This window comes from Eulemur rufifrons, chromosome 14 (genome assembly GCF_041146395.1).
Source record: "Eulemur rufifrons isolate Redbay chromosome 14, OSU_ERuf_1, whole genome shotgun sequence".
NCBI lineage: Eukaryota > Metazoa > Chordata > Mammalia > Primates > Lemuridae > Eulemur > Eulemur rufifrons.
This window is the reverse complement of record NC_090996.1, coordinates 21,725,461-21,752,951: the sequence shown is the minus strand read 5'-3', so window position 1 is coordinate 21,752,951 and position 27,491 is coordinate 21,725,461. Positions and strand designations below refer to the sequence as shown.

The window sequence follows — 27,491 nt, the reverse complement described above, 5'->3', positions numbered from 1 at the left end:
ACTGAATTAAAAGTCCTGCCCAGGAAGGGAAGCCAATAACTGAGCAATGGATGGAGGTCAGACCCACTTTAAGGAAGATCTACATGTTCGAGCAGTGAGAGTTGCCCCTACATAGGTAATTCCTTAGACTTCTAGTTCTCAGAACCTTCAAATACCAGTTAGGAAATTTGCCTTTATTATGTTTTTACTGAAAATACATTATTATTAAAAAAAACAGAGAAAGTAAAATTTCTCCAATTTCTCCCTAAAGCAGTGGTTCCCAGCAGGGTACCATTTTGCCTCCTTGGGGACTTTTGGCCATGACTAGTGACACTTTTGTTTGTCATAACTGGGGGGGGGACTATGGGCATCTAGTGGGTAGAGGCCAGAGATGCTGCTCAACATCCTATAGTGTACAAGACATCCCCCAACAACAAAGAATTATCTGGTCCAAAGTGTCCGGAGTGTGAAGATTGAGCAAGTCTGTTCTAGAGGTAACTGCAGGGAAAAGTTTGCTATTGACTTTGAGATTTTTTTTTGGTATATATAAAACACATTTACATGTGATATAGAAAACACATATGAGCTCATATTATACAGACTGCTCTGTTTAACTTTATATATATATATAAATGGCATAGATATCATTTTTTGTTAGTATATGTAAATCTACCTTATTACAACAAAGTAGTTGCATAGTATTCCATTGTATGGATATACCATAATGTACTTAACCAATCCCCTACTGAGGAACATTAAAGTTATATCTCACTTTCTTGCAGTTGTAGACAAAATTGTGATGAGTATTCTCATACTCAAATTTTTGAGTTCGTATTGTTTTGCCTCAGTTTCCTCATCCATAAACTGGGCACAGTTAGTGGTACCTGCATCTTAGGCTGCTCTATTACATAAGTGAACATATATAAAGCACATAGAAAAGTGCCTGGCATGCAGAAAGCACTATCTCTGTTTGTTCTTACTATTGTTGGACTGAATTTCTAGAACTAGAATGGCTTAATCTTTCAGGCTAATTGTTTGGCGTGGAAATACTGGGAAGTTTCCAGGTTGTCTATGCCGCTTTTCCTCTTGGCTGCGCTCCCGTAAGTGAACATCAGCTCCCCTTTCTGGTTCAGCAGTAATATTGGTGTGAATCACCCACGCCGAAGTGATTCTCTCCCTCTGGGTTTTCGTGAGGAACCAGAGGCAGATTGGAGAGAGGGTCTTAGACAGTTAAGCCCTTGAGAACCAGGATTTAAATTCTGAGCCTCACATAGATATTTCAGAAGGACCCTCCTGCTTTTCTTGTTATTCAAAAACCAAAGGGAAAGCAACCCAAGCCTGAATCAGTGTCGGTGAAGCAGCTCCTGTCTGGGCTGGCCTCGCCCCCGCGGCGGGACCAGGCTCCAGGGGAATCAGACCTGGGTGATTTCTCTTGCTATGGTCAAGCATGGTCTGGACGCTGTCTCTCTCCTTTTCTCCTTCTTTATTTTCCTCTACCTTCTTTTGCTATTATTGTCTTCATTCATTCAAAAAAATGTTTAATGAGTACTTTCTGTGTGCTAGTTTTCAGATACAGTTAAATTTTCCTCTTATGAGCACTTACAATCTCATGGAGGGGGAAATAGATGAGTGATTTGTAATATCAAGTTGATATTTGGTTGAAAGCAACAGAACTCAAACTGGCTTAGGCAATAAAAGGGAATTTTTGGTTCAGGTAATGGGAAGTCCAGGGGCGCATTTCAGGCATAGCCGGCTCTAGGGGCTCACTTTCCGGCATGCCGCAGCTGCAGCCGTAAAAGCCTCCGACCGATTGGGCTTCTGGACCAATCAACCGCGAAGCTGGGCGGGGCTGGGGCTTGGGCCGCCTGTCAGTGAAGGGGGCGGGGCGCAGACCGGAAGTGCTCCCGCGCGACTGCGCAGATCTTGGGGTTCAAATGATGTCATCTGTCTCTTGTCCAAGCTTTCCCCTGTTGGCCTCACTGTCAGGCAAATTCTTTCTCCTTGGTACTCCTGGCAGGTCCACGGTTACGTTTTCCCAGCTTCATATTCAAGGTAAAGAAAAAACTTTAGTAGGTAGGAGAGAGAAGGCCCAAGAAGTAAGGGACGCCAGATCATATAGGTCTTTTTGTGCCTCCCTGAAATGTTTCACTTATATTCTGGGTACAGCCATCAGATTTAAGTTTCAGAAAGATCAGGAAAGATCATTGCCACTGTCCATGTAGAGAATGGAATGCAGGGGGCCTGAGTGGAAGGAGGGAGACGGTGGAAGATTATTTCAGTAACCTAGGTCTTGGCATGGCTGGCCACTTCCACTCTGCCATGTCTCGGCCCAAATTGTGCTGCCTTAGAAGGGGCCACCATCATGCTCTGTTACAGAGCCATTTTATCTTTTCCCTTACATTTATTATTAGCTGAAAATACCTATTTTATGGTATCTATGTTTCTTTTTTTTATTTTTTATTTCAGCATATTATGGGGGTACAAATGTTTCGGTTATATATATTGCCCTTGCCCCCCCCCCCCCCACCGAGTCAGAGCTTCAAGCATGTTTCTTCTCCCTACTAGAATTGAGCACTGTCAAGGCAGGGACCCCTTGTTCATGACTATATTTGGTGCCTAGAACTGTGCCTGACACAGCAGATGCTTTGTAGATATTTGCTGGATGAATGAATGAAGAAATAAACAAGACAGTGGTACTGGGAATGGAGAGGCAAAAGCATATTTCAGTAATATTAAGGAGATAGCAATGATGGATTTTGAAAGTAAAAAAGGATTCTGAGATAGCATGGAGGAGGAAGAACATGTTTGGGGAAGATGTTGAATCTGGCTTTGTTTGGAATAGTCAAGTGGTGAGGATGAGTAGGCTGCATGGGTCTCGTGCAGTTTTTCTCAACCCTTATTTCATTATTTCATTTTCTCCCTAAGGAGAAAAATTGTAATTTCTAATGAAAGACATTATGTACTAAGGAAAAAGATTTTGTTAAGTAGGGTTGAGCTTTGGTGGGTCACAAGTCATTGTCATAACTAAGATTTTTTTCACACCCCCTTCCCCTAGAACCAGTTTCTCCTTCTTGAGGGTGACATTATCCCTGTTGTGAATACATGATCAGGGCTTGTGGCAGAGGTCTGGGCTGGAGATGACAGAATTGGGAGTCATTTCTCTTTCTACTCTCTTTTTCTCATCTTTCTTCCTTGCTTTCTATTTTATTCTCTCTCCTCTTTGTCACTTTCTTCTCTACTTTTTCTTTTCTTTTTTTTCATCTCCCCTCAACCAGTCCATGAATTAGCATTTTTATGGAAATGCCATTTTCTGATCAGTGATGCTGGGGCATAGAAGAAGAGCATCATGAGAAGCTTGATTCCTACCATAGAAGAGGAGCATGATGAGTGGGAGGCTTGCTATATGCCACAGGGAGCCACAGCATCACTGGGGAGAACAAACATTTAAAGAACATCCTTGTGAAGAGCTCTTGGGCATGTGGACCCTGATTTCGGGGGAGATATAGCACAGCCACTGTTTTCTTCCTCTCATCCTCCCCATCTCTCTCCAGGGCCAGCTACCTGGCTTCTGTCCCGGCCTCCCAGTGTGTGCCCTTTCTGATTAGCCTGGGGAAGAGTCGGTTGGACTCCTTGGTTTTAGATTCCCACAAAAAGACTTCAGTCCTCAGAAAAGTGCAGCAGTGCCTGGTAAGGAAACTCTTCCTGGTGTCCCTTCCCCTCTGGGTGTTTGTGGCCATCCTGGAGAGACACATCCTGGGGATCTGGCTGGGATCTTGAGCCTGTTGTGATGGTGGGAAGTCTGAGTTGTGGGTCTCAGAGCTGGCTCTGAAGCTGCTGGTTGGGTCAGTCTTGGCTGTTGGTCCTGGAGACTCTCATCCCAGGGCCTGAAGCAGGGAGGCCACTCTGGAGGACTGGAGAGAGCACAGTACACAGAGACTGGGTTGTAGACATGCTTCTGCCAGTGACTGGTTATGTGGCTTAGGGCAAGTCACTTCCCCACCCTGGACCTAAGTCTCCCCATCTGCAAGGTGTGTGCAATAGCAAACCCTCATGGAGTTATTGAGGGCATGAAATGGGCAATGTCCTGTTTAATGCAAGGCCCATGTGAATCCCAGCCTTGCCACTAGTTGGCAGTCTCTTTATCTCTAAAAAGTGGATAATAGTGCTTATTTCTTACAGTCACTTTGAAGATGAATGTATTGAGACCTGTAGACACTCAGGACAGTGCCCCGCACATAGTAAGCACACAATACATGTCAGCTATTTTTGTCATTTTGAGAAGGAGTTTTAAAGGCTTTCTAGTGTCACACAAACTTTGAAGTTCTGGTTTTATTGCAGTTGTACTAATATTATAATGGTGGATTCTCTCTGGAATATCCTCAGAATAATATGTAGACAGCAGCCCTTGTTTACTGAGGGCTCATCATGTGCCAAGTCAGGGTTTCCCGGATTCCTGGGGCCTGCATCTCTGGGGGAAGGTCAGGCCCCGCTACATCTCTAGTAGCCCATGGCAGGGTAGGCAGTTCAGATCCCAGAACCTTTAAGAGATAGGGGGTTGGGAAGTGTTTTTAAGCGATCATGATCTTGAGTTCTGCTAGATCTGCCCATCAGCTCCACTGGTTGCTTTCAGGGTGACTCCATTGCTGATGAGTACACCGTGGACATCATGGGGAACCTGCTGTGTCATTTGCCAGCAACCATTATCGACAGAGGCATCTCCCCCAGGGCTTGGCCCCCTGCCCTGCACGGCCTCAGAGACTGCCCAGACCTGAGCCCAGAGCAGAAGGCTGCGGTGAGGCGCAGGCTGCTGGAACAGTATGGGTGAGGAGGGGCCGGGCATGGCTGCGGGGGATGTGCCAGGCGAAGGGGCACCCAACCTTCCCTCCTGGCCTCCAGCTTAGGATGTGATTAAATACTTACCCTTATTCTGAAAGTGACCCTTTTTCTTTTGGCTTCAGATTTCCTGTAAAGTGGGGTCCATAGTAGCTGCCCCGAAGGTCTCACAAGGTTGTCACCAATGCAACTTGGCATATGAAGGAAAAGAGTTTTGAAAAGATAGCACTTTACACATGCAAAGTAGTGGTATTATTATGATTATTATTTAAAGACTATTTTTTAGAATAGTTTTAGCCTCACGGCAAAATTGAGAGGAAGGTACAGAGATTTCCCATATCCCCCTGTTCCCATACATGGGTAACCTCCCCATTGTCAACATCTGCCACCATTTATTGCAACTGATGAACCTCCTTTAACATTATTGTCATTACATTGTCATTATCACCCAAAGTCCATAGTTCACATTACAGTTCACTCTTGGTGTTGTACGTTCTATGGGTTCAGACAAGTGTGTAATGACATGTATTCACCATGATAATATCATAGAGGATAGTTTCACTGCCCTGGAAATCCTCTGTGCTCTGTCTGTTTATTTCCCCTTCACTCCTAATCCCTGGAAACCACTGATTGTTTTGCCTTTTCCAGAATATCATATAGCTGGAATTATACAGTGTGTAGCCTTTTCAGATTGGCTTCTTGCACTTAGTAATATGCATTTAAGTTTTCCCCATGTCTTTTCTTGGCTTGATGGCTCATTTCTTTTTAGTGCTGAATAATATTTCATTGTCTGGATGTACCACAGTTTATTTATCCATTTACCTACTGAAGGACATCTTTGTTGCTTCCAAGTTTTGGCAATTGTGGATAAAGCTGCTCTAAATATCCATATGCAGGTTTTTGTGTGGAAATAAACTTTCAAATCCTTTGGTTAAATACCAAAGAACGTGATTGCTGGATTATGTAGTGAAAGTGTGTTTACTTTTGTGAGAAAACACCAAAATGTCTTCCAAAGTGGCTGTATCGTTTTGCATTTCCACCAGCAATGAATGAGAGTTTCTGCTGTTCCACAGTATTATTATTTTTGTTATGGAATAATAATAATGATTATGCAAATAATAAAGACACTGTCACCTCTGGGTGATTGAGAGCTCCTTGGGGGAAAACAGAACTAGCTTTTCTTTCCCATGTAGAGTTCTCTGAGGTTAGATGAGATATATGAGTAGAACCTAGTCATCAGTCAGTGTTTAGACAACAGTTTTCTGAGTAATGATTGTGTCCTGGGCACTGTACTGTTATACAGCGTTTAAGAGCATGGATTTAGGACCAGACTCTTTGGTTTAAGAATTTGCTTCTATCATTTACTGTCTGTGTGGCTTGGGAAAAGTTACTTAATCTTTTTGAAGTTTAATTTTTGCATCTGTGGAATAGGGACAGTAATAGTCCCCACTGGGTGGCTGTGACGATTAAGCGAGTTCATACAGGTAAAGGACTTACAACAGTGTCTGGCACGTAGAGCTGAATATGTGACAGCTGTTTTACTACTAAGACTGAAGGCACAGTGGTTATTAAGATAGGCGTGGTTCCCACCCTCATGGACCTTCCAGTCTAGTGGTATAATATCTTTATCAAAGAAATAAGAGTGGAGGCTGTTTGACCAGGGATGGTTTGCCTTGGTCCTCGAGAGGGGCTCTCACTGCTAATTGGGAAGACCTTTTCTAGAGATGTCACCAAAGATAGTGTGGCATACTTTGCTGTAGATATTTATAGTTTGTATAAAAATAACAGTGAATTCTGGGTCAGTGCTGTTATCTTGCCAAGTTCAAGAGGAAAGTTTTTTTCTTGCTGTAGGAGAAGACTTATGGTAATTTAAAAGAAACAAGTGTGTCGTTATTCTTCTATTGAACAAGGGGAGGAAGGAAACAATCTGATGTAAATGACAGAAACTCAATAATTCAATTTACCCAGAATCCAGAGATAACCCTTCTTTACCTCCTTTTAGTGATAAATATAAAAATTTTAAAATAACACCAAACTAAAAAAAATGCGAATTTATTGAGTTCAGAAATGGAATGTAATGGAAAACTACAGGTATGGATTTCAGGCATGGCTGGATCCGGGATCTCAAATGATGTCATCAGGAATATGTTCCTCCCATCCCTCAGCTTTGTGTTCCTTGGTGTGGCCTTTATTTTCTCCACTTAGTGACAGGAATATCTTCCAATATCCTTGCTATGGTGAGAGACACCAGAAAAAAGAGAGCTTCTCTGGTGGTTCCATCAAAATTCCCAGGGATGACTGATTGGTCAGCCTACATCACATGATTTTCTTGGTCAGGGAAGTGGGTCTCTGTGATTGACAGCGTCTCCAACTATGAAGATAGTCTATTCCTGAAAGAAAGGATTTGAGGGCAAAGGGCAACAGATGTCCACCATAGCATAGTTTTTCATTTTACTGTTTATTGTCTCTTTTTAGACTTCCTCAGAACTGGACAGCTGAGACTACAAAGGACTTGGGACCCTTTCTAGTACTTTTCTCAGCAGATGAATTAAGCCCTATTGCCACAAAGGTACCTCTGTGCCCTGTATTAAGAGGGCTGAAGGAGTTTAAAGGGGAGAGAAAGTGTGGTCAGTAACACACCATTCGGTTTGCTGCCAATCTGTGATTCTAGAACCTTCTTCTCTGTCTCAGAGGGCTCAGATGTTTCCAGCTCCATGTCAGGATGCACAAGCTTCAGGGAAACGGAATGAGGCAGCAGCTAAATGAACTATGGGCCATTCTTGTGGTGTTCCAGGCAGATGGGTGCAGCCTGGGAGCTGTCATTTAACTACCACTCTGCCATCTGCGTACATCTCACACGCATGTCCGCCCTCACACCCACCAGTGCCCTATGCACATGCATGTGTATGTCCAGTGTATGCAATCACACATGAAAACACATTTAATCCAAAAACTAGTCTTTATTGTACATCAGCTTTGGGCACAGAACTCTACTTGAAGTAACTCTCTGAGAGTTAAACAGTCTAGGCCATGAGACACGCAGAGCACAAATCAGTCATTTTTTGCTGCATAACAAAGCCACACAATCTCACTGGTATATAACAATAAGCATTTAGTTCTTGCTAACTGATTTATGGGTCACTGGGGCCGAGGCTGTCTGGAGCTGCTGCTTCTCGCGTGAAGGTTTGAAATTCCAGAAAAAGGGGATGGATAAGTACAATTTTCCTTATGGCTAGGGCTGGAAAATGACATGCTGTCCTTTTTGCCACATTCCAATGGCCTGAGCAAGTCACATGACCAAGCTTCAAAGTGGCAGGAAGTAGGCCAGCCATGTAGGGCCTGACCCTAATGCTGAAGATGAGAATAGAACCAGGAACTACATAAACTGAGGTGCTGACTCTTTGGGCAGGCGGGACACAGTGCCTCGTAGCTATATGCAGAGCTTGATGAATTCTCTGGGCTCATGGGCAGGTCTCCCAATAATATCCCAAGTCTTGACAAAGTGCGTTAGTTCTAATTGAGAAACGGCACCTTCTCCATGGGAACCCAACCCCCCCAGTTGCTGGTCTCTACCCAGAATCCAGAGATAACCCTTCTTTACCTCCTTTTAATGATAAATATTAAAATTTTAAAACACCAAACCAAAAAGGGGTAGGCGCAACTACATTTTTGTGAATATTATCAGCTTGCTCTGGTGATGATGCATCATTTAACAGTCCCACAGACAAATGAGTGCACATCTTGGCCAGCATTAAGTATTACCACTTTATTTTATTTTTGACAATCTGATGGGTAAAAAGTGACATATGCTTATGTTATTTAGCATTTATTGGATTATTATTGAGGTTGAGCATCCTTTTATAGGATTCTTTATGGAGATCACATTTGTTGGACTAGAGATTAAATTTATGTGAGAAGCTGCTATAAAAAAACTGAGGCAGTAAGTAGTGTTATGATTTAAACTCTGATTTAAATCTTAATGTGCTTTAATTAGTATTTGTCCCTCTTCTTTCATCTTCTCTAACCCATGCAGTTTCCTGATACTCTTCAACAAACAGCTTCCAAGTTGGCCGGGACGCCGCCCCCTAAGGAATTCCTCTGGGCTGTCTTTGAATCTGTTCGGAACAGCAGTGACGAGAGCCCCACCTCTGATGCCATTCCTGGTGAGCGTTCCTGGGGTATCCGAGCCTGTGCCAGGGTGGCAGTTTTGGGCTGAGTCTTTGACATCCAGAGGCCTCTTTGTCCAGGGGACTGGATGAAATGTTTGCAAAGCAATAGAATGGCAAAAATCCACGGGCAAAAGAATTACATCTTTGTAACGTGATTTGGAATCATGTCCCACATGCCTCACCTGGGTGTAATGAGCGAATATGTGCAACAAAGACTTCAATAGGATTGGCTTAAAGGACCAACATGGATTAGTGGCTACACATTTCAGGGATGGGACTCCTGAGCCTGCCACTTAGTGGCTGTGTGACTTTGGGTAAGCTTTTTACCCTCTCTGTGCCTCAGTTTTCATCCTCTGTAAAATGGGGATAATGAAAGTCTCTACCTTGATGGGTTATTGTGAGGATTAATAGGTTTAAACCTGTAAACATGTTCACAACAGTGCCTGGCGTGTAGGAACTGCTCGATAGTGTTAGATATTTTTTATCATCATGACTGTGCACCCACTAAGTGTGGACTTGTGCCAGCTATCAGGAAACAAAGTTAATCAGACCCAATAGAATAAATAATAGTTGACAGTTAGTGCTGACTGTTTCATTCATTCAACAAATATTTATTGAGCACTGACTGTGTGAACAAAACAGACAGAAATCCCTGCCTTCACAAAGCTTACTTTCAAATGGGGAGTAAGCAGACATTAGATTCCACACATAAGTAAAATACATGCTTATAGTATGTTGTATGATAAATGCCAAGAAGGAAAATAAGCAAAGGAAAGAGGTCCGGAGTGTCAGGAGGGGGGTTGTCATATGAAAAGAGAACCATTAAGGAAGATCTCATTGAGAATGTGACATTTGAATGAAGACCCAAGGGAGTATGGAGTGGGCCACGTGTATACTTGGAATTAGAGTCTTCCGGACAGAGGGAGGGTGAAAGGAGTGAGAGAGGAGTGGTAAGTAGAGGCCGGCGTGGTTGGCTAATGGCTAACATGAATTGAGTGCTTTTTGTATGCCTGGCACTGTCCTAAGGGCTTTATATATAACACATTTAATTTTCACAGTCATCCTAGGTGGTGATTTTATCCCCATTTTATAGACAAAGAAACCGAGTACAGAGAGGCTGAATAGTTTTGGATTTGAATCTAAAGTCAGGACTGTTTACCACCAGCTCTTATTGGCCTCACGGGGTTTATAGTCCAGTTATAATGTTGCAAAGCTTCTACTTTGTGCATGTGGATGTGCAAAAAGCTGGAATTTCCATGATTTTGTTACCAGGTAATTAGCAAGAAATGGCAGATGTGGGATTTATACGGGTCCCTGGGTCTCTGCTTTTAACTTCTACGTTATACTGCCTCTTGCAAATACATCTAACTGGCAAAGAATATTATTCATTTCAACAAAGAAACAGACTAACATTTCCTGAAATTCTTTCCTCTGTTCCTTCCCTGCATCTCCCCTTTCTTCAGGTTGCCATGGAGTCCTAGCTCCTTCTTCAGACGATGTCTTCAAGTTGGCTGAAGCCAACGCCTGCTGGGCCCCGGAGGGCCTGCTCTGCATGGAGGAAGACACATTCATCAGAAGCGTGGAGCTGCTGGGGGCTGTGAAGGGTTTCAGCCTGCCTCAGCTGCTGGCCCTGAAGGAGAAGGCAGTACAGGTAGGTGAAGCCCACCTTAGGGATCAAACATTAAACAGAAGGAAAAAAAAAACAAAAAACCACTCACCAAAAACCAGATCAGCATTTCTGCACATTGAGCTCTCCTCGAGGAATTTTCACATACATTATCTTGTTGAAATTTCACTGCATCAGCTCAGTGATGTGGTTGTGATCTCCTCGTCTGAGAAACGGGGAGAGAACCAGTTCTTCCCTCTTAGGGCCGTGGCAGAGAACAGGAGGAGATGTGTCGTGGCGTCTAGCAGGTGCTCAGTAAGGCAAGCTCTGTGGATGTTCTGATGGCTGTGACCACGCTGCTTCTCAGGAACTGTGCCTGTCTTCCTTCGCTGGGAGAACTGCAGCTGCTGCCCGCAGTAGCTTTTCTTAGCGTCTCTTGCAAATTCATTTGAAACACGGCAGAAAGCAGTAAAGAGCACTGGAAGTAGTTTGCCATCATTAAAAAGGTCCCTTTGAGTGGCTTGTTTTAACTGCTCAGGTAGTTGTGGGGTATCTAGTTACCTTCAGGGGGTTAAAAAAATTACGTTTCTTAATATTATATTTATAACTATTTTTTATATAAATAATTCAAGTTTATTGTAGAAAAGTCAGAAAATTATAAAGAAGAAAATTAGTCATAATTTTTTACTGAGAGATAAGCAGTATTGATTTTGGTCTATTCATCTGAAACTACCCAGACTTCTGTGTATGTATATAAAATATAGTTATATATTTCATGTATCTTCACATATCTGGGACAAAAAGTGGTGTCACCCTCACCTATTATTCAACAACTGGCTTTTCACACCCAACAGTACAGAGTACATATTTTTCTATATCAGAAATATAAATCTATGTCAGTATTTTAAATAGCTGTGTAATACAGTTAGACTTCTCAGTTCACGGGTTCTGCATCTGCAGATGCAGTCAACCACAGATCGGAAATATTTGGACCCCCCCCCCCCAAATAAAAATACAACAACAGCAACAAGGAAATAAAAAACAGGCCAAGTGTGGTGGCTCATTTCTGTAATCTTAGCATTTTGGGAGGCTGAGGCAGGAGTTTGAGACCAGCCTGACCAATACAGTGAGACCCCATCTCTACAAAAAAGAAAAAAGAAAAAAAGGGAAAGAGAAAGAGAAAATAAGCAAGGCATGGTGGCACATGCCTGTAGTCCCAGCTGTTGGGGAGGCTGAGTCCAGAAGTTTGAGGCTGCAGTGAGCTCTGATGATGTCACTGCACTCTAGCCCAGGCAAGAGAGTGAGACCCTGTCTCAAAAACCAAAACCAAAACCAAAAAAACTCCAATATAGCATAAAAACTATTTACATAGCATTTGCATTGTATTGGGTATTATAAATAGTCTAGAGATGATTGAAAGTATATTGGAGGATGTGTGTAGGTTACATGTGAACACAACATTTTATATAAAGGACTTGAGCATCCGTGAATTTTGATACCTGTGGGGTCCTGGAACCAATCCCTAGTGAATACTAAGGGATAACTGCATTTCATTTATGATTGATCCTTATTTATTTAGCTAATTTTTAGACTTTTAGATTGTTTGTATTTTTTTAATGCCTCAAGGTATGCATTTATACATAAATCTTTGGGCTCTTGTCTCATTATTTACTTAGGGTAAATTCCCACCGGTGGAATTTCTGGGTCAAAGAGTATAAATATTTTAAAACCTTTTGATACAGATAGCCAAATTGCCCTCTCAAAAACATGTACCAATGTATATTCTCAACCACAACAAATGAGGGTATCCTTTGCCTCATATCTTTCTAGCATCATAAATGATGATTATTCTACTCCTTGTCAGTATAATGAGCCACCATGGTCTTTGATTGTTTTTAACATACATTTCTTTTTTTTGTTTTTTATTTTTAATTAAAATTTTTTTCTTCAACCTATTCAAGGTGGATACTTCTTTAATTATGATTGAGAATGAACTTTTCCCCATATGTTTAAAACTTCTTTTGTGAATTACCTGTTGATGTCTTTTGTTTCTTTTTTTTAAACAAATGTAATCATCCTTTCCTTATTGATTTATAAGAGAGCTTTATATATTAAGAAGATTTACCCTAAGTCTTTTTAAATTTTTTATGAAAGTATAGTTGACAAATAAAAGTTGTATATATTATAGTGACAATATGATTTTTTGATATATATAGGTATTATGTATATATACTTAAATAATTTATACTTAAATGAAGTGAAATCACATATCCAACACCTCACATACTTATCATTTTTTGTTGTGAGACTATTTAAGATCTCTCCTAGCAATTTTCAAGTACGCAATATATTATTATTAACTATAGTCACTATGCTGTACAATAGATCTCCCTAAGTCCGTTTTAAATGATGTCTTTGTTCAGGCTGCTATAACAAAATATCTTAGACTGGGTATCTTATAAACAGAAATTTCTCACAGTTCTGGGGACTGGGAGTTCTAAGACCAAGGTGCTGGCGCGTTCAGTGTCTGGTGGGGGCTTGATTCTCATAGATGGAGCCTTCTTACTGTGTCCTCACATGGTGGAAGGGGGCTAGCTAGGTCTCTGGGGTCTCTTTTGTAAGGCACTAATTCCATTCACGAGGGCTCCACCTTCACAACCTAATCATCTCCCAAGGCCTTACCTTCTAATTACTACCATTGGGGATTAAGTTTAAGTGTATGAATTTGGGGTTAGGGGGACACAAGCACTCAGATCACAGTGAATATCATCACTAATGTTCAGTCTAATCTATTTTCTCTTTCACCTAAAGGTTTGGGACATGCCTTCTTACTGGAGAGAACACCATATCGTCTCCCTGGGGCGCATTGCTTTGGCTCTTAATGAGAGTGAGCTGGAGCAGCTGGACCTCAGCTCCATAGACACTGTGGCTTTCCTGAGCCAGCAGACAGAATGGACCCCAGGACAGGTTGGTAGATGTCACTGGATCTTTTAAATATTCCATTTCTCTTTTAATTGTGCTTATGTTTTCCTTTATATCTTTGAACATACAGTGTTTATAATAGCTGCTTTCATATCCTTGCTGCTAATTTCATCATCACTGTCATTTCTGAGTCTTTTTTTATTGACTGATTTTTCTCTTAGTTACGAGTCATATTTTCTTGCTTGTTTGCAAGCTTAATAATTTTTTTTGGATGATGGGCATTGTGAATTTTACATTGTTGAGTGCTTGATTTAGTAGTATTCCTTCAAAGAGTATTGGGCTTTATTCTGGCATACATTTAAGTAACTTTCAAATCAGTTTGATCCTTTTTATGCTTCCTTTTGAACTTTATTAGAGTGAATCCACAGTGACTTTTATTCTGTGGTTAATTTATCCCCATTACTGAGAAAGGATTCTTTTGAAGATTCTACCTAATGCTCCATGTATTTCAACATCTCTTCATTGTGGCTGGCAGGAATGTAAACTATTTCTATCTTGATATGAGCTCTGGGACTTGCTTAGCCTACTATTTTCTGATGACTCTTTCCTTGCTTATGTGGAATTTTATTCCTTGCAAAACTCAAGAAGACATCTCTTCAGATTTCTGGAACTCTCTCTATGCAGTTTCCTCCTATCCAGTACTTTGCCCACAAATGATAGGTGCCCTGGCCCCTGAACTTGGATCTCTGTACCCTCAACTCAGCTGGATCACTGGGCTTGTTTAGGTTTCCCTTCCCGATCCATGGCCTGGAAATTGCCTTTGGGCAGTAAGTGAGGGCAGTTTTAGCGCTTGCCTTGTTTTCCTTCTAGAATTGTGGTTCTGTGTTGTTTAATATTTGGATGCAGTTGTTTCATATATTTTGTTTAGTTTTCTAGTTGCTTATGGTGGGAGGACAATTCCTGTGTCAGTTAATCCTTCACAGAAGGATAAACTGACATAAAGAAGTTCTCCCCAGAATTTTAATTTTTTCAATTGGGAGAGAATTTCAGGGCCTGTAATCTATGGTACTGCTGGAAAGGGAAGTCTTAGCTCTCCCATGTTATCTTCCTTCTCAGGTAGCTCTCTCTTGGTGGTTACTTTCAGCACTGGGCTTATACACTACCTAATTAGCTACCTTATGAAAATGGGCCTCTTTATTAGTTTTTGAAAAAGTCCCAGCATTAACTCCAGTCACTTAGTTGCCTACCTTTAAACAATCCAGGTCTGCATCAGGGATTGGAGTCCATCTCACCACGACAACATGGGCTCAGAGTGGGTGAGGGTATGTGGTAGGCTGATTAAAGCCTCCCAAAGATGTCCACGTCTGAATCCCTGGAACCTGTGAATATGTTACTGTATGTGGCTAAAGGAGCTTTGAAGATATGATTAATTTAAGGATCTTAAGATGGGGAGGTTATCCTGGATTTCTTGCGTGGGCCTGTTGTAATCACAAGAGTCCTAAGAGGGAGGTAGGAGAGCCACAGATATAGATGATGTGATAATGGAAGCAGAGAGATGCAGGAAGAGATCTCAAGGTGCTTTGCTGCTGGTGGGGCCATGAGTTAAGGAATGCAGATGGCCTCTCAAAGCTCGAAAAAGCAAGGAAATGAATTCTTCCTAGAACCCCCAGAGGGAACACACCCTGCTGCTCCATTTTAGGATGTATGATCTCCAGAAGCGTAAGAGACTAAATTTGTATTTTTTAAGCCGCTAATTTTGTGGTCATTCGTTACAGCAGCAGTAGGAAACTATTATAATACAGGGTAGGTCTCCAAAGAAAACGCGTGGTGTTGCTATTAAACACGGGGAGAACAGATGCCAAGCAGGCAAAACCAACACATGTCCCAACACATGTCCCCTATCTCGTGAGCTTTTTGTAAGCAAGGTTGCCATGTCCTCGTCTTTGACTCTCCGTGGTGCCATTCAAACAGAGTACAGAGTGAATGGTGCCCCTGGAGTTGGGCCACATGGAGGGCCTGGCTGTGAGGATTAAATGAGTTAATACGTAGAAAACATTTTGAACAATATCTGGTACATAGTAGTTAATAAAAATTAGTTGTTTTCATTGTTGTTGTTATCACTGTCATTATTGTCATTGTCATCATCATCACCCCATGCCCCTTCTCTGGGCTTGTTTCCTCATCTGCAAGATGAGAGGGTTAGAGCCAACAATGTGAGGTTCCTTCCACTCAGATATTCTATAATCCTGTGGTTCTGTGACTCTAAAACTGGTTTTGACTAGTTTGAGAAGTGCCATATCACACTTCTGCTATTAAAATCATTCTATTTGCAGTCTGGGAGAAACAGAAAAATATATCCAACTGAGAAACTAGGGTATCTCTTTCCTTTTGCACCAATTTTAATTCCCGTGGATGGCAGTGAGATTTATCAATATGTTTGAAGAGGATATGAAAACCTAACATTTGCATATATCATTTGCAGTCAGTTCCTCAACTTTAGCTCCCAATCAAATGCATGTTTCCAGATTAATAGTCAGACCTGATGGAACTACATTAACAGATAGTTCAGCTTAAAAACCAATATAAGGGAAAAAACTATTATAGAAGCCAGAGGGATGAACAGAGAGATTGAAATCTTACAGCTATTCATTTTTCAGCAGTTAATATTGCCTAAAAGTGTTGGTATTAATTGTCTTGGAATCATTACATATACTCTGGTCTAGTCATTCAAGGAAATATATTTTGACTTATCACCTTGCAGGCTGAGCTTGTATTTTCTGGGTTTCAGTGGCAAGGACAATTTAATACCACATATCAAAGTAATTTTATTTGAATTGTATTTTAGCACTTTCATCTTAAAATGAGCATGCTTGACAGTTGGGGAGCACAAATTGCTATGAGTCAACTAGTGAAACCCGATTGTGAAGACTTAATAAGAAAAAACTAAAGGCTGACTTGAATCTCCATCTTTTCTCCATGGCCAAACATCTTCACTAGCCAAGAGAATAGGCTCTGGGGTCAGCATGCCTGGGTTTTGAGCCTAGAACCATTATTTTCTAGCTGTGTGACCTTGACTTCATTACTAAATCTCCCTGTGCCTCAGTTTGCTCATCTGTGAAATAGGGATAATATTAATACTTACCTCACAGGGTTTTTGGGAGGATTAGATGAGATAGTGTGTATAAAGTGGTCAAAATAGTGCCAGCATACAATAGCATTCAATAAATGTTAGCTATTATTACTTTGGGTGCACATTCCAATTCAGTCAAAGACATTTAAGTCTAAGCATGGTATCACTGAACCTCACCGGCACCCAGTAGTAGCTGTGAGCCTTGTAATCACAGAGGATAACTTATTGAAGACACTGACCAGTCCGGTTTGCAGAAGCATAGGAAATCTCCCTGAAGCCAGGCCACCACATGAAGGCAGCAAAATGATGCATTTCAAAGGAGTATATTGCCTATGACCTCTATAGGTCACTCACTCAGATGTTCATTCATTCATTCATTTACTCAAAAGTACTTATTGAACCCCTACTGTGTGGCAGGCATTGTGCTAGGTGCTGGGGACACAATGTTGAACCACCCGGAAATGGTCCTTGTCTTTGGGGAGTCTACTTGGTGACACAGACAAAAAAGTGAGTGATGAAAGCGAAAAATTAAAAAACATTGTGATAATTGATGCAGAATATGGACAAGGTGCTCATAGGGATAGTGGGGAGGCAGGCTGTTTGAGATGGGGGAGTCCAGAGGGCAATCTTCTCTGAGGAGGCAGCATTTAAACAGACCTAAGGGACGGGAAGCGACAGCCACATGAAAAGTGGACTCTATTGCAACATTTCACAATCTTTCCCAACACTTCTCAGCACTGTGAGGATCCATATCATGTGATGGGGATGACTAATGTTAGAGATGGGAAGATTGACTCTATCTTGGTGACTTTCACTTATTCAGGAGATGTTTGTCCTTGGATGTCTCCTCCCCATCTTTGCTTTGTGAGCTCTTGTGATCTTTCCACCTCCCTGCATGAGCACTGAAGGATCTGGGCTTTATTATACAGCTCATCTCTGAGGGATTGGCTTGGATGCTTCCTCAGGTCCAACATAGGCAGATCAAATGAATCAGGGCTTGTTTAGTTACAAGTGGCAGAAAACCCAACACAACCTGGCTTGAGCAAGAAAAGAATTTATTGACCCCCATAACTAAAAAGTTCAGGGATAGAGTTCAGGTAGCTGGCTCCAGGAGCTTCAACATGGGACTCTATCTCTCACCATTTTTTTGGACTCTGCTTTTCTTTCTGTTGGCTTCATTGAAAGCAAGCGTCTCTCCTCCGCGTGGTGGATTCTGGAAGATCATCATGTATATCCTCCTAAGTTCAAGTCCAGAGTAAAGAAAGCACCTCTAATTGCTCCAGCCAAAGTTCTGATCGGCTCTGGCTGGATCACATGCCCAATCCAGAACCAATCACTGCAGCCAGGCTAAGAGATGACTTGATTGGCCAGGACTGGGCCATATCATTGCTTCTGGAACTCAGGGAGCAGTTAGTTTTGGCTGAACTACATGAAGTAAGAGTGTAGGAGGGGTGGTTCTCCAGAGGAAGTAATGAACAATGAATAGCCACTATGATAGAATTACAGAGACCCTACATATCAGCACCCTTAAATAAAAGCTCATTTTAAAATGCTTTAGCACCAAGGCATTTTATGTGCTACTCTCTCTCTGGAATTGAAGAGCAAGGGGCAAATATATTTCTGTAGGACCATAGAGGAAGAAAAATCCATCCTGGCTGAAATGTCATGAAGAAGGTGACATTTGAATCGACCCAAAAAATAAAATGATGGCTGACTCTAACAGTTAGAAATGCAGAAGGGCATTTCAGATGGAGGGACTGGCTTGTGCAAAGGCAGGGAGGCAGGAAATTATAAGGTTTTGTTGGAAAGTTGTGGAAACAGATGCTGGAAAATTCTGGATCCTCATGCATAACTTGAATCTCCAAACTGTCTGAAGGTCATAAAAGCAACTTCAGAAATAAGCAACAGACACAGCACAAAAGTGCCTTTAATATCAGTGAAGTACATAAGAGATTCATTGCCTAAAGACACCGCCATAGATCAGGGGGCATACTCAGTTGAAGCAGCATCTTAAGGACATTGTTAATCTGGATGTAGTGGCCAGGATGAAATGGAGTGGGATTCCAGAGGGGTGTGGTGGGGGATTAGTCAGGAGTCTATGGCAACAGCTCAGTTATCCTCACAGGCCTTGGGGTCTTGATCATCCCTGGATAGCTCATAGTCTATTCCTTCTCATTGTTTGTAGGCTAAATCCATTCTGCGAGGGTTCTTGGATGATTCGGGCTATAAGATCCAGGATCTGAAGAGCTTTCACTTAGTAGGCCTTGGTGCAACCCTGTGTGCTGTGAACATCACTGAAATCCCACTTATAAAGATCTCAGAATTCAGGTAACCAAAATACTAATATGCAAAATGGCAAATGACTTATTCATTCATTAATCCATCCATCAAGATGTTCTCCACTTCCTGATGCTTTGAACATTTATTTCTGGGCTAAAACAGGGAGTGGGATTAGCTGTATCCTCTCTTGGTGCTGAGCCTACCTACCTTCTGCACATGATTTTTTTTTTTTTGGCTGGAGAGTCCCCCCAGCTCACCTGTCCCTCTTTAACCAGGGTGGTAGTGGCCAGAATTGGGACCCTGCTCTGCAGCACCCATGTCTTGGCTGAGTTTAAGAGGAAGGCAGAAGTCGTGTTTGGGGATCCCACTGAGTGGACCAGCTCTGTCTTGCAGGAGCTTGGGACCATTGCAGGTAAGTGGCACCCTGAGCATGCCTTCCCTCCCTTTCCAAACTCACATCTGGGGACAAAAATAAAATAAAATAAAATAATCCTTGGCTATGTGTAGAAAACATTGATGGAATTAAGTAGAACCTAGACTTCATGATTGGAAGTTGCAGAGGATGGGTCTGCAAATATGCTTTTAAACAAGCTCTCCTGGTGATTCTTGTGTACACTACAGTTTGAAAAACACTAGTTTAGAATGTGATTTAATTGGCCCCTATAATAGGTTTATACACAATTTGAAAGTGTGTAAATTGAAGCTCCTTCTGGGCCTACATTTCACTGTAGGTGGCCAATCAGGGCTAATGTGACCCACTTTATTTTTTCCCAAATTGATTAAGGAACTTGATTCCCCAGTGTGATTTTCAGGGCCTTTTGTAAGGAATGATGCTTGCCTAGAACATGCAGAACTGTACATTCTGCAGCACCATTAATAAAACAAGCGCAGTTCCGATGGCTTGAACTAAACCCCCGTGATTCCTTTTTCTCCCCAGCTGGATTAACTAAAGCAGAGCTCCGGATGCTCGACAAGGATTTGATGCCGTATTTCCAGCCATCAGCAATAAAATGCCTTCCTGATGAGATATTCAAAGTAGGTGCTCCGTTCTTCAAGGAGAAATGGGAAGCTTGACCCTATTTCAAACCACACAGGGACAGGCCTTGGAATTTAGAGGTTTGCAACCAGGCTTGAGCTGATAGGGCCAGAAGAGACCTGTATGCCAACAATGGATGCTCACAAGATAATTTTAGGCTTTTTTAAAAAGTTTTTTCTTACATTTTAAATTTATATTTTAATTATATTTACTTTAATGGCCACCTTCTCTTCATAGCAAGTGCTACTGATTTTCTATTTATGGTGGTGTGACAGGTTCATAAACCCCATGCAAAACCCTTGTGGACAGATATATTTAAGAATTCAGAATTATTCAGATTTTTAAAAGATCACCCTGTGCATAGACTGTATGTAACTGAACACCCCCAGCAGTATTTGGTAAAACACCATGTAAACCAAATACATTCATATTTCTGCAAAGAGATCTCTGACAAGTCACGCTAATTAAAATAAATAGAGACTATAAATAAATAGCCTCACAGCAATTCAGGTCAAGCTTTGCTGATGAATAAGTTTGTCTTAAACTTTGGGAAAAATCTTCCGGTTTTCAGCCTTTTTTGGACTTTAGAATGGCAGATGAGGGATTGTGTACCTCATCTTTTCCTTTTATAATAAATTCAAGTAAAATAGTTGATCAAAAGAAAAGTATTAAGAAAACCACAATAGGGCTATGAAAAAAATTGAGAGGTGGAATTGGATGAATTGAAGTAGGAAAAGCAGGGAATCCAGTGAGGGGTCCTCGCTTCCTGTCTGTGTACAAGATTAGGAGCGTGTTTGCGGGGGGCAGTCTGTGCTGATGAGAAATGAGTTACCCTGGTGTTTTTGCTTGCTGGGCAATGTGGGAACACATCCTGTCCACCACTCGTGTGCGTGGGCAAGGCACACAAACCAGGCTAGACAAACTCCCAAGATGCCACATCCCTGGTTCGTTTCAAGACAGATAGCCAACCTTGAACTACTTCAGCACCCTGAATAGCTCCCAGCACAGTGGCCATAAAATAGCAGTCCTCAAGGTCATTGAGCAAATATACTGGCTTCCCCTTTGGGGCACTCTGCATGGGACAGGCAATGTGGTCTTGGATGCTGGCATTTTGCTAAACACTTTCTTTTGGTCTTGTTTGGGGTGCAGTTGTGGCCACTTGACCACCTACTCTGCAGTAGGCTCCCGGCTAGGTGCGCCGGTGAAGGAGTTATAACACACTGCCTTCGGGGGCCTGGAAGGTAACATCAAGAAGTGCAGTGGGCTGGGTAGGGACCGAGGTGAACTGGAGAGCCCTGTCTGAAGGGGAGGCTGCTTCTCATTTCTAGCACATTAATGCAGTGTGACCATGTGGGCCCAGTTTTACTGAATCTTCCTTTTTGTTTTTCTCTAGAAGAAGCCAAAGATTCTCATATGGAATCTCTTGATAATTAAATGTTGGCAGCCAATGTGAATTAATTTTTTTGAAAACACAGTGCAGTAGGCCTAGAGATTCAATCTGGCCTGTGGGTCACAAGTCAGCAACATTGGAAAAATAGGTAATTCCTACAGTACAGGCCCTGTGTTAATGGCAGACGTAAGCCAGAAGGCACCTATGTTGTGTGTATGTGTGGCAGGAGGACAGGAGGTGATGCTGAGTTTTGGAGGACAGGTCAGCTAGGTGGAGGGGAGGAACAGGCAGAAGGAAGTGCACAGAAAACTGCTGCCTCCTAGGGACTTCAATATTGACGCTAATTCTCCTGGAGTGGGGAGTGCCAGAGGTGAGGCTGGACAGGCTGGCAGGATCCCAGCCCTTGACCATGTTCAGGAGCATGAGCTATGTCCTGGAGCGGGGTGCAGGGAAGGGCTCTAAGCAGAGAAGTATGATTCCAAGGAAGCTCCTGGACAGGAGAGGAGGATGTCTGAGAGAAGAGAAAGGGATGAGGGAATGTAAACACCTTTCCCAGATTCTTTGGGGCCCTTAGAAATTAAGCAGGATGACTTTGGAGTCCCCTCTAAAAAGTAGAATCCTGCCATCCAATATTATTCCAGTCCCACTGAAACTAGTCACCAAATCCTTTGAGCTGGAAATGACTTCGGAAAACATCTTGTTCAGAGTCCTTAAAGACATAGTGTACCGGCAGAATTTCCCACTCCTGTGGTCCATGGCAGACATCATCAATAGATTGCCACACTTTCGCCCCACTGAGCCCTGACAGGACTCAGGCAGTATTCAGGCAGTGATGCCAAAGGACAGACTCTATCTGCACAGGAGATGAGATCTCCGTGTCATCCCAGTATCTACTCCAAAAGCCCAGAGAGGTTGTGTAACTTACTTGAGGTGACACAGCTAGAATGTGGCAGAGCTGGGGCTCAGATTCTCAAATTCAGGTTTTTGGTCTTTAGACCTGAAACCAGTGTTTGCTGAGGTGGAGGCTTTGAAGCCTTGGGAAGGTACCTGGCTGGTATTGCATTGAACAACGTTAGGTCACGCAGTGAGCAAATCGTAACTACCCTTTCAACTCTCCTTTAGTACTTCTGATTACTTCAAGGAGGAAGTCTTAGTTTGGAGCAGCAACACCTCCGTGATGCTTTTTATAGCCTCTCTCTCTCTCTCTCCCCCCCCCTCTCTCCCTCCTCTCTCTCTCAAGGGGCCAGGGGTTCAGATGTTGTCGGCCAACAAATCCAGCTAGGATTCAACAATGTTGTTTTCTTTCTTTTGGCTTCTATTTAATGCTTGCTTATGGAAAGTCCTGCTGGTTTTCCATTTTTGGAAATTTCCATTTAAAGTTGTCTATTTTTAAATACCTTTATTTTAGTAGCGAAAGAATGATGATCTAATTTTAAGGAAACGTCTTAAATAGGAGCACACACGGCACAGGGGTATGGCAAAGTTGTGCGGACCCCGGGCGGATGACTGAGTTCGGGCAACCCGGGGAGGGGCCCCCTCTGAGGGCGCTGTCCCCTCTCCCCCTGCAGGAGCTGTCCGCGGAGCAGATCGCCTGCCTGGGTCCCGAGAACGCCGCGGCCGTGACCCACGCCCAGCGCCAGCGGCTCAGCGCGGTACAGCTGCAGAGCCTCCAGCGGGCGCTAGATGGCGCCAAGGCTCAGCCCTGGCAGGACGCGCCGGCCAGCGCCGGTCCCACTAGGACCCCCACCTCGGGCTCTCCCCCAGGTGAGCTGAACCGCTCGGCCCGTGCCCTGCCCCTACATCCTTCTCTGTTCGCCCTACAGAGCCTGGGGAGGAAAGGTTACTAAGATTCAGGGTGGGGTCTCTGACAGTCATTGGGGATTCGGCACTAAAACCCAAAGTGCCTACCAAGCTTCACGTAAATGATTCTTAACTCTGGCTGCACTTTAAAGTCACCTGGGGAGCTTTACCAGACTTCTAGTTCCTGGAGCTTCACCCAGAACCAATTGAATGGGGCTCTCTCAGGACTAAATTCATTTCGATGCTTCCTCTGCATCCTCCCTCCTCTCACTGTCCGGTATTGATTAATTCAACCTATATATCTGGGCACCTACACGTTCCAAATAAAAACATTTAAGGCCTGAAAAGGCATGTAGTTAAACCTTTTCCCCTGTCCCCTAGCCACCTAGTTCCCTTCTCCAGAGGCAACCAGTGTTACCAGCTTCCTGTATATTCGTCCAGAGATATTCACACCAAGTCAAATAGAGATTATCTCCACACTTTTACAAAAGCTTATTATGCACCTTGTTCTACACCTTGCATTTTTCATCTAACAATATACCTTGGAGGCAGTTCCATATCTGTACACAGGAGCTGTGCAATTTTTGGTTTTATGGCTATGCCACAAGTGTATTTAGCCAGATCTCTATAAATGGATATTTCAGTTGTTTCTAACTTTTACTGTTACAAACAATGCTGCAGCCAATGACCTTGAATAATTTGCATCTGTTTGAGTGTGTCTGTAGGATACACTCTTCAGAGTGGGATTGCTGGATCACAGGGTGTGTGCATTTGTAATTTTGATGGATGTTGTCAGATCCCCTGCAGAAAGGCAGGACTGGTTTTCCCATGAAACAGCAGTGTCAGAAAGTGATGAGGGCCCCTTAAAAAGATGTTCCCTGCCTGTCCGCAGCCATGTAAGATCCTAGATGCCCTTCTTCCGTTCACCCCACAGTCCTGAGTGAGGGCTGCCATTAGGTGGACCCTTCCTGTGGGCCAGACCCTTAATCTCTTGTTTCCTAATCTTGCTTAATTATCAGAATCACCTGGGAGTGATGCTGAAAATACAAATTCCTGGGCCTCTTTGCAGACTTGCTGAATCAGACTCTCAAGGGAGGATCATAAAATTTGCATTTTTAACAAGCTGCTCAGGTGACTCTTACAATTAAGGCAGAGCTGATACTGTGCTGATTCACACAATCTCCCATTGAATTCTCACTCCCTCCGCCACCCACTCCATTAGGGTCATTATTCCCATTTAAGAGATGAACAAATCAAGGTTTGGAATTCAGTGGTCCTAGAGAGAGACTCAGGGATTTGGGCGTGAGGTGTCTGCCCTCTGCGGGCTGCTGAGACCTCATGTGTACTCTTGCCTTGTGTTTGCTTTCAGGAGCTCCCATCTCTTGGGGCCTTGGACCTGGCTGCTTTCTGCTGGTTCTAATGGCCAAGCCCCTGTGGGGAGTGGCCTGAGTGCATTGCCCCATGGGTGCCCCAAGCAGCTGGCCAAGGCGTGTTGAGACAGAGGGCGCTGCAGACTGTGGGAGATCCTTACCTGGACCGAGAGCCTCACCTGGGGCAGAGAGACCCCTGGGCCTTGACATTTAAAAGGTCCCCAAAGGAAAAATAATTATTAAAAATGATCTTGCAAATTTTTAAGCCAGCCAGTCACCTCAGCAGGGAGCTGTTCCATTTCAGCCTCTTTTATTTTCCAGCTCAGAGACAGAGCACCTGTGGGGAAGGGTGGGTGACTTCTGTTGGCAGCAGGAGGACTTTACATGCTAGTTACTGCCTTCCCTCCTGAGAGGAGGGTGCAGGAAAAGGCATCGTTGTAGCCAGGGCCTGATCTGGTTTCTACTGCAGCTTAGTCTTACCTGCTGGGAGCCACAGGCTGCATTGGTCTTCTCCTTCTTCAATATTTAACAGAGCTGAAATAAATGAATCCCTCAACAGAAGCCAATATTCGTACCTGATTGCGGGACTAATTGATGTTTTGGTGGGTGCTGCATTGCCTGGAAATTAAAACATTTAACATGGCTCAACGTTAAATCAATTTGAAAATACGTTTTCCAGATGCTTTCTATTTCCTTGGGAGTCAGCTGAACGAGTGGCTGTGGAGTTACCAGTTAAGCTTTCAAAAATATTCCTTTTTTTTTTTTTTTTTGGTGGAGGTGGTGGCCCTTGGGGTTTAAGTTGCTCTGAGTTTTGGAAGATGGGTTGAAATAAAAAATAAAAGCACCTTGGGTAAGTCAGTCACCGATGTGGTACTGGCAGTGCTGAGCAAACTCTGCCCACTGGCCCTGTCCTTCTGGGGGAAAGTTCCCTCTGGAAGTTGCCAGGATGACCTTGGCCTTAGGCTCAGGAAGTCAGGGGTCAGGAAAAGGGGACAGCAGTGCCTGGGTGTTGCACCCTCTCAAAGGCACAATTCAAGCTGTTTGGCATGGCGTTCCTCAGGCGGTAAGCTAGGCTTCCTGGGTGCTTCTCATCTTCCACTGGCCCCTCTTGGGTTCTGTCTGTGGTCCCCCACCCACAGCAGACATCTCATCTGGAGATGTGAAGAAAAGCCTGCATGAGTTTCCAAAAATCTATGCTGCTCCATAAGAAGCTGGTGGATTTTACAAAGCCATCGGTGGGTGTTGTAGAGACTGGTGTATATTTTCAGATGTCACGTGGTTATCACAGAAAATTACAAGACTGCAGTGTGAAAGGTGTGGCCCGCCCTACAGGTGTAATTTAGGGTCTGATTCGGTTTTCCTTCACGCTGGCAGGGAAGTGGCAGCTAATGTTGCTTCCCAAGCACAGATCATTTATCTTGTTACAAATGACACCAGCCTCCGGTTTAGCTGGGCCGGGCCAGCTGCTTGGAGGGGGTGCTGGATGAGAATGTGTCTGCACAGATCCTGCCAGAAAGGCCTCGGATCCCACTCGGTCTTCCCACTTCCTAGCTGGATTGTCCCGGCCCACTAAAGGCAAACGCTAGCAAAGACAACTCTCCTTTGAGGGAGACTTTGCACTGCCAACTCCGAGTCGCTTTTGTGTCTCACCTTCCCTTTTGACCGTTTGTTTCTGATCTGATTTCTGGATCATTCTGCGCACTGTGAAGAATAATAATGACTCCCATTATGGAGGCCGACTTTGGGACAGGCTGCTCTAAGGGCTTTAACGGTGTCCTTGGCCCGTTTCATCTTCATCACGACCCGGGCAGCGGGTACTGCGAGGCTTCCCATTTTCCAGACGAGGTTAAGGAACTCTTGTCTCAGCCTCCCAGATAGTAAGGACTGGAATCCTGACTTCTTTATCTCTGCACTGTGCCGCCTCCTGGATGGGTGTCTTTTAACTTCTCTGATAAGTTAGATCAGAGAGAGATTCTGTAATCCCTTCACCTCTTCCTCTGGCAGGAAGCCAGCTAGCCGCTCAGCACATATAATTGGTGATCGCCTCAGGCAGGAAGACAAATCTAGCTTATGCCCTGCAGGACCCCCAGGGTCTCAGGTGGAGATGTGCAGTCCTTTGCACACGGGAGAGCAGCGGGTCACACGGGCAGGTGCTGCTCCCGTTCACCTCTCAATGTCAACCCTACCAATGGTCCCAGTTTCCATGTTCCACAGCCTCCCCTAGCTGCGTGCAGGGATCACGGTCACTTGCATGCGGGTTACAGTGTGCTGACCATGGCCCTGATCAGTCAGGCCCTGTGCCATACTGGTTATTCAGTATTTTGAACATCACCCTCCCCAGCTAGCTCCTTTGCAGAACCCCCACTTTCAGGCTACTCTAGACACCAAACTTGGCTTCATGGGGATTGGAATTCGCCTTGCAACTTCAGCCTCCCAATCAGTGGGACTTCAAATGAAGTTATTCTCTCTAGTCCTGGTGGCCAGGGATTTAGCTGCAGCTGCTGGTGATGAGCTATATTGCCAAAGAAGGATGTTTCTGTGACATGGGGCGTGTGTGTGTGTCTGTTTACTTGGCTTTACTGAAGAAATGCTGTTATGGAAGAGAGTTACAACACAACAAACAACTTAATATTAAATATTAAGCATTTCTTTGTCCTTAAAAGTTCTTTGCCCACCCTTGCCTCTTGAGGGGCCTTTAAAGACATCTATATTACTTTCTCTCCATAAAAAAAGTTAAGTGTTATGGAATTCTGAGGCCACACAGTGTCTTGTTGGGATATCTACAAAGTGTGTGCCTTGACGTGCATACCTGCTTGACAAATCCATTGGGGACACCCAGCAATTCCTGGGATTCTTCAGCTACTGTAGGTAGTTCATTTTACGCTTCTCTGCCACCACTGCCCCTGATTACTTTAGAAAGGGACATGGGCTTCTCTGATCCATGGAGGTATCTGCAACTCACCAGCAGGTGAAGTC

The 27,491-nt window shown here is 43.5% G+C and overlaps 1 protein-coding gene across 3 annotated transcripts in view; it reads left to right on the top strand.

Moving 5' to 3' along the window:
• OTOA (otoancorin) overlaps window positions 1-24,775 on the top strand; it is a 48,496-nt gene extending 23,721 nt beyond the window's left edge. For all 3 annotated transcript variants that reach the window (XM_069485974.1, XM_069485973.1, XM_069485976.1), the window contains 12 exons: window positions 1,006-1,079; window positions 3,531-3,666; window positions 4,610-4,800; window positions 7,288-7,381; window positions 8,846-8,975; window positions 10,445-10,632; window positions 13,399-13,554; window positions 18,825-18,967; window positions 19,195-19,331; window positions 19,857-19,954; window positions 22,914-23,109; window positions 24,515-24,775. In XM_069485974.1, coding sequence (XP_069342075.1) covers window positions 1,006-1,079; window positions 3,531-3,666; window positions 4,610-4,800; window positions 7,288-7,381; window positions 8,846-8,975; window positions 10,445-10,632; window positions 13,399-13,554; window positions 18,825-18,967; window positions 19,195-19,331; window positions 19,857-19,954; window positions 22,914-23,109; window positions 24,515-24,594 — 1,623 coding nt within the window. In that variant the 3' untranslated portion in view covers window positions 24,595-24,775. The remainder of the gene's footprint in view (window positions 1-1,005; window positions 1,080-3,530; window positions 3,667-4,609; window positions 4,801-7,287; window positions 7,382-8,845; window positions 8,976-10,444; window positions 10,633-13,398; window positions 13,555-18,824; window positions 18,968-19,194; window positions 19,332-19,856; window positions 19,955-22,913; window positions 23,110-24,514) is intronic.
• The last annotated feature ends 2,716 nt before the right edge of the window (window positions 24,776-27,491 follow it).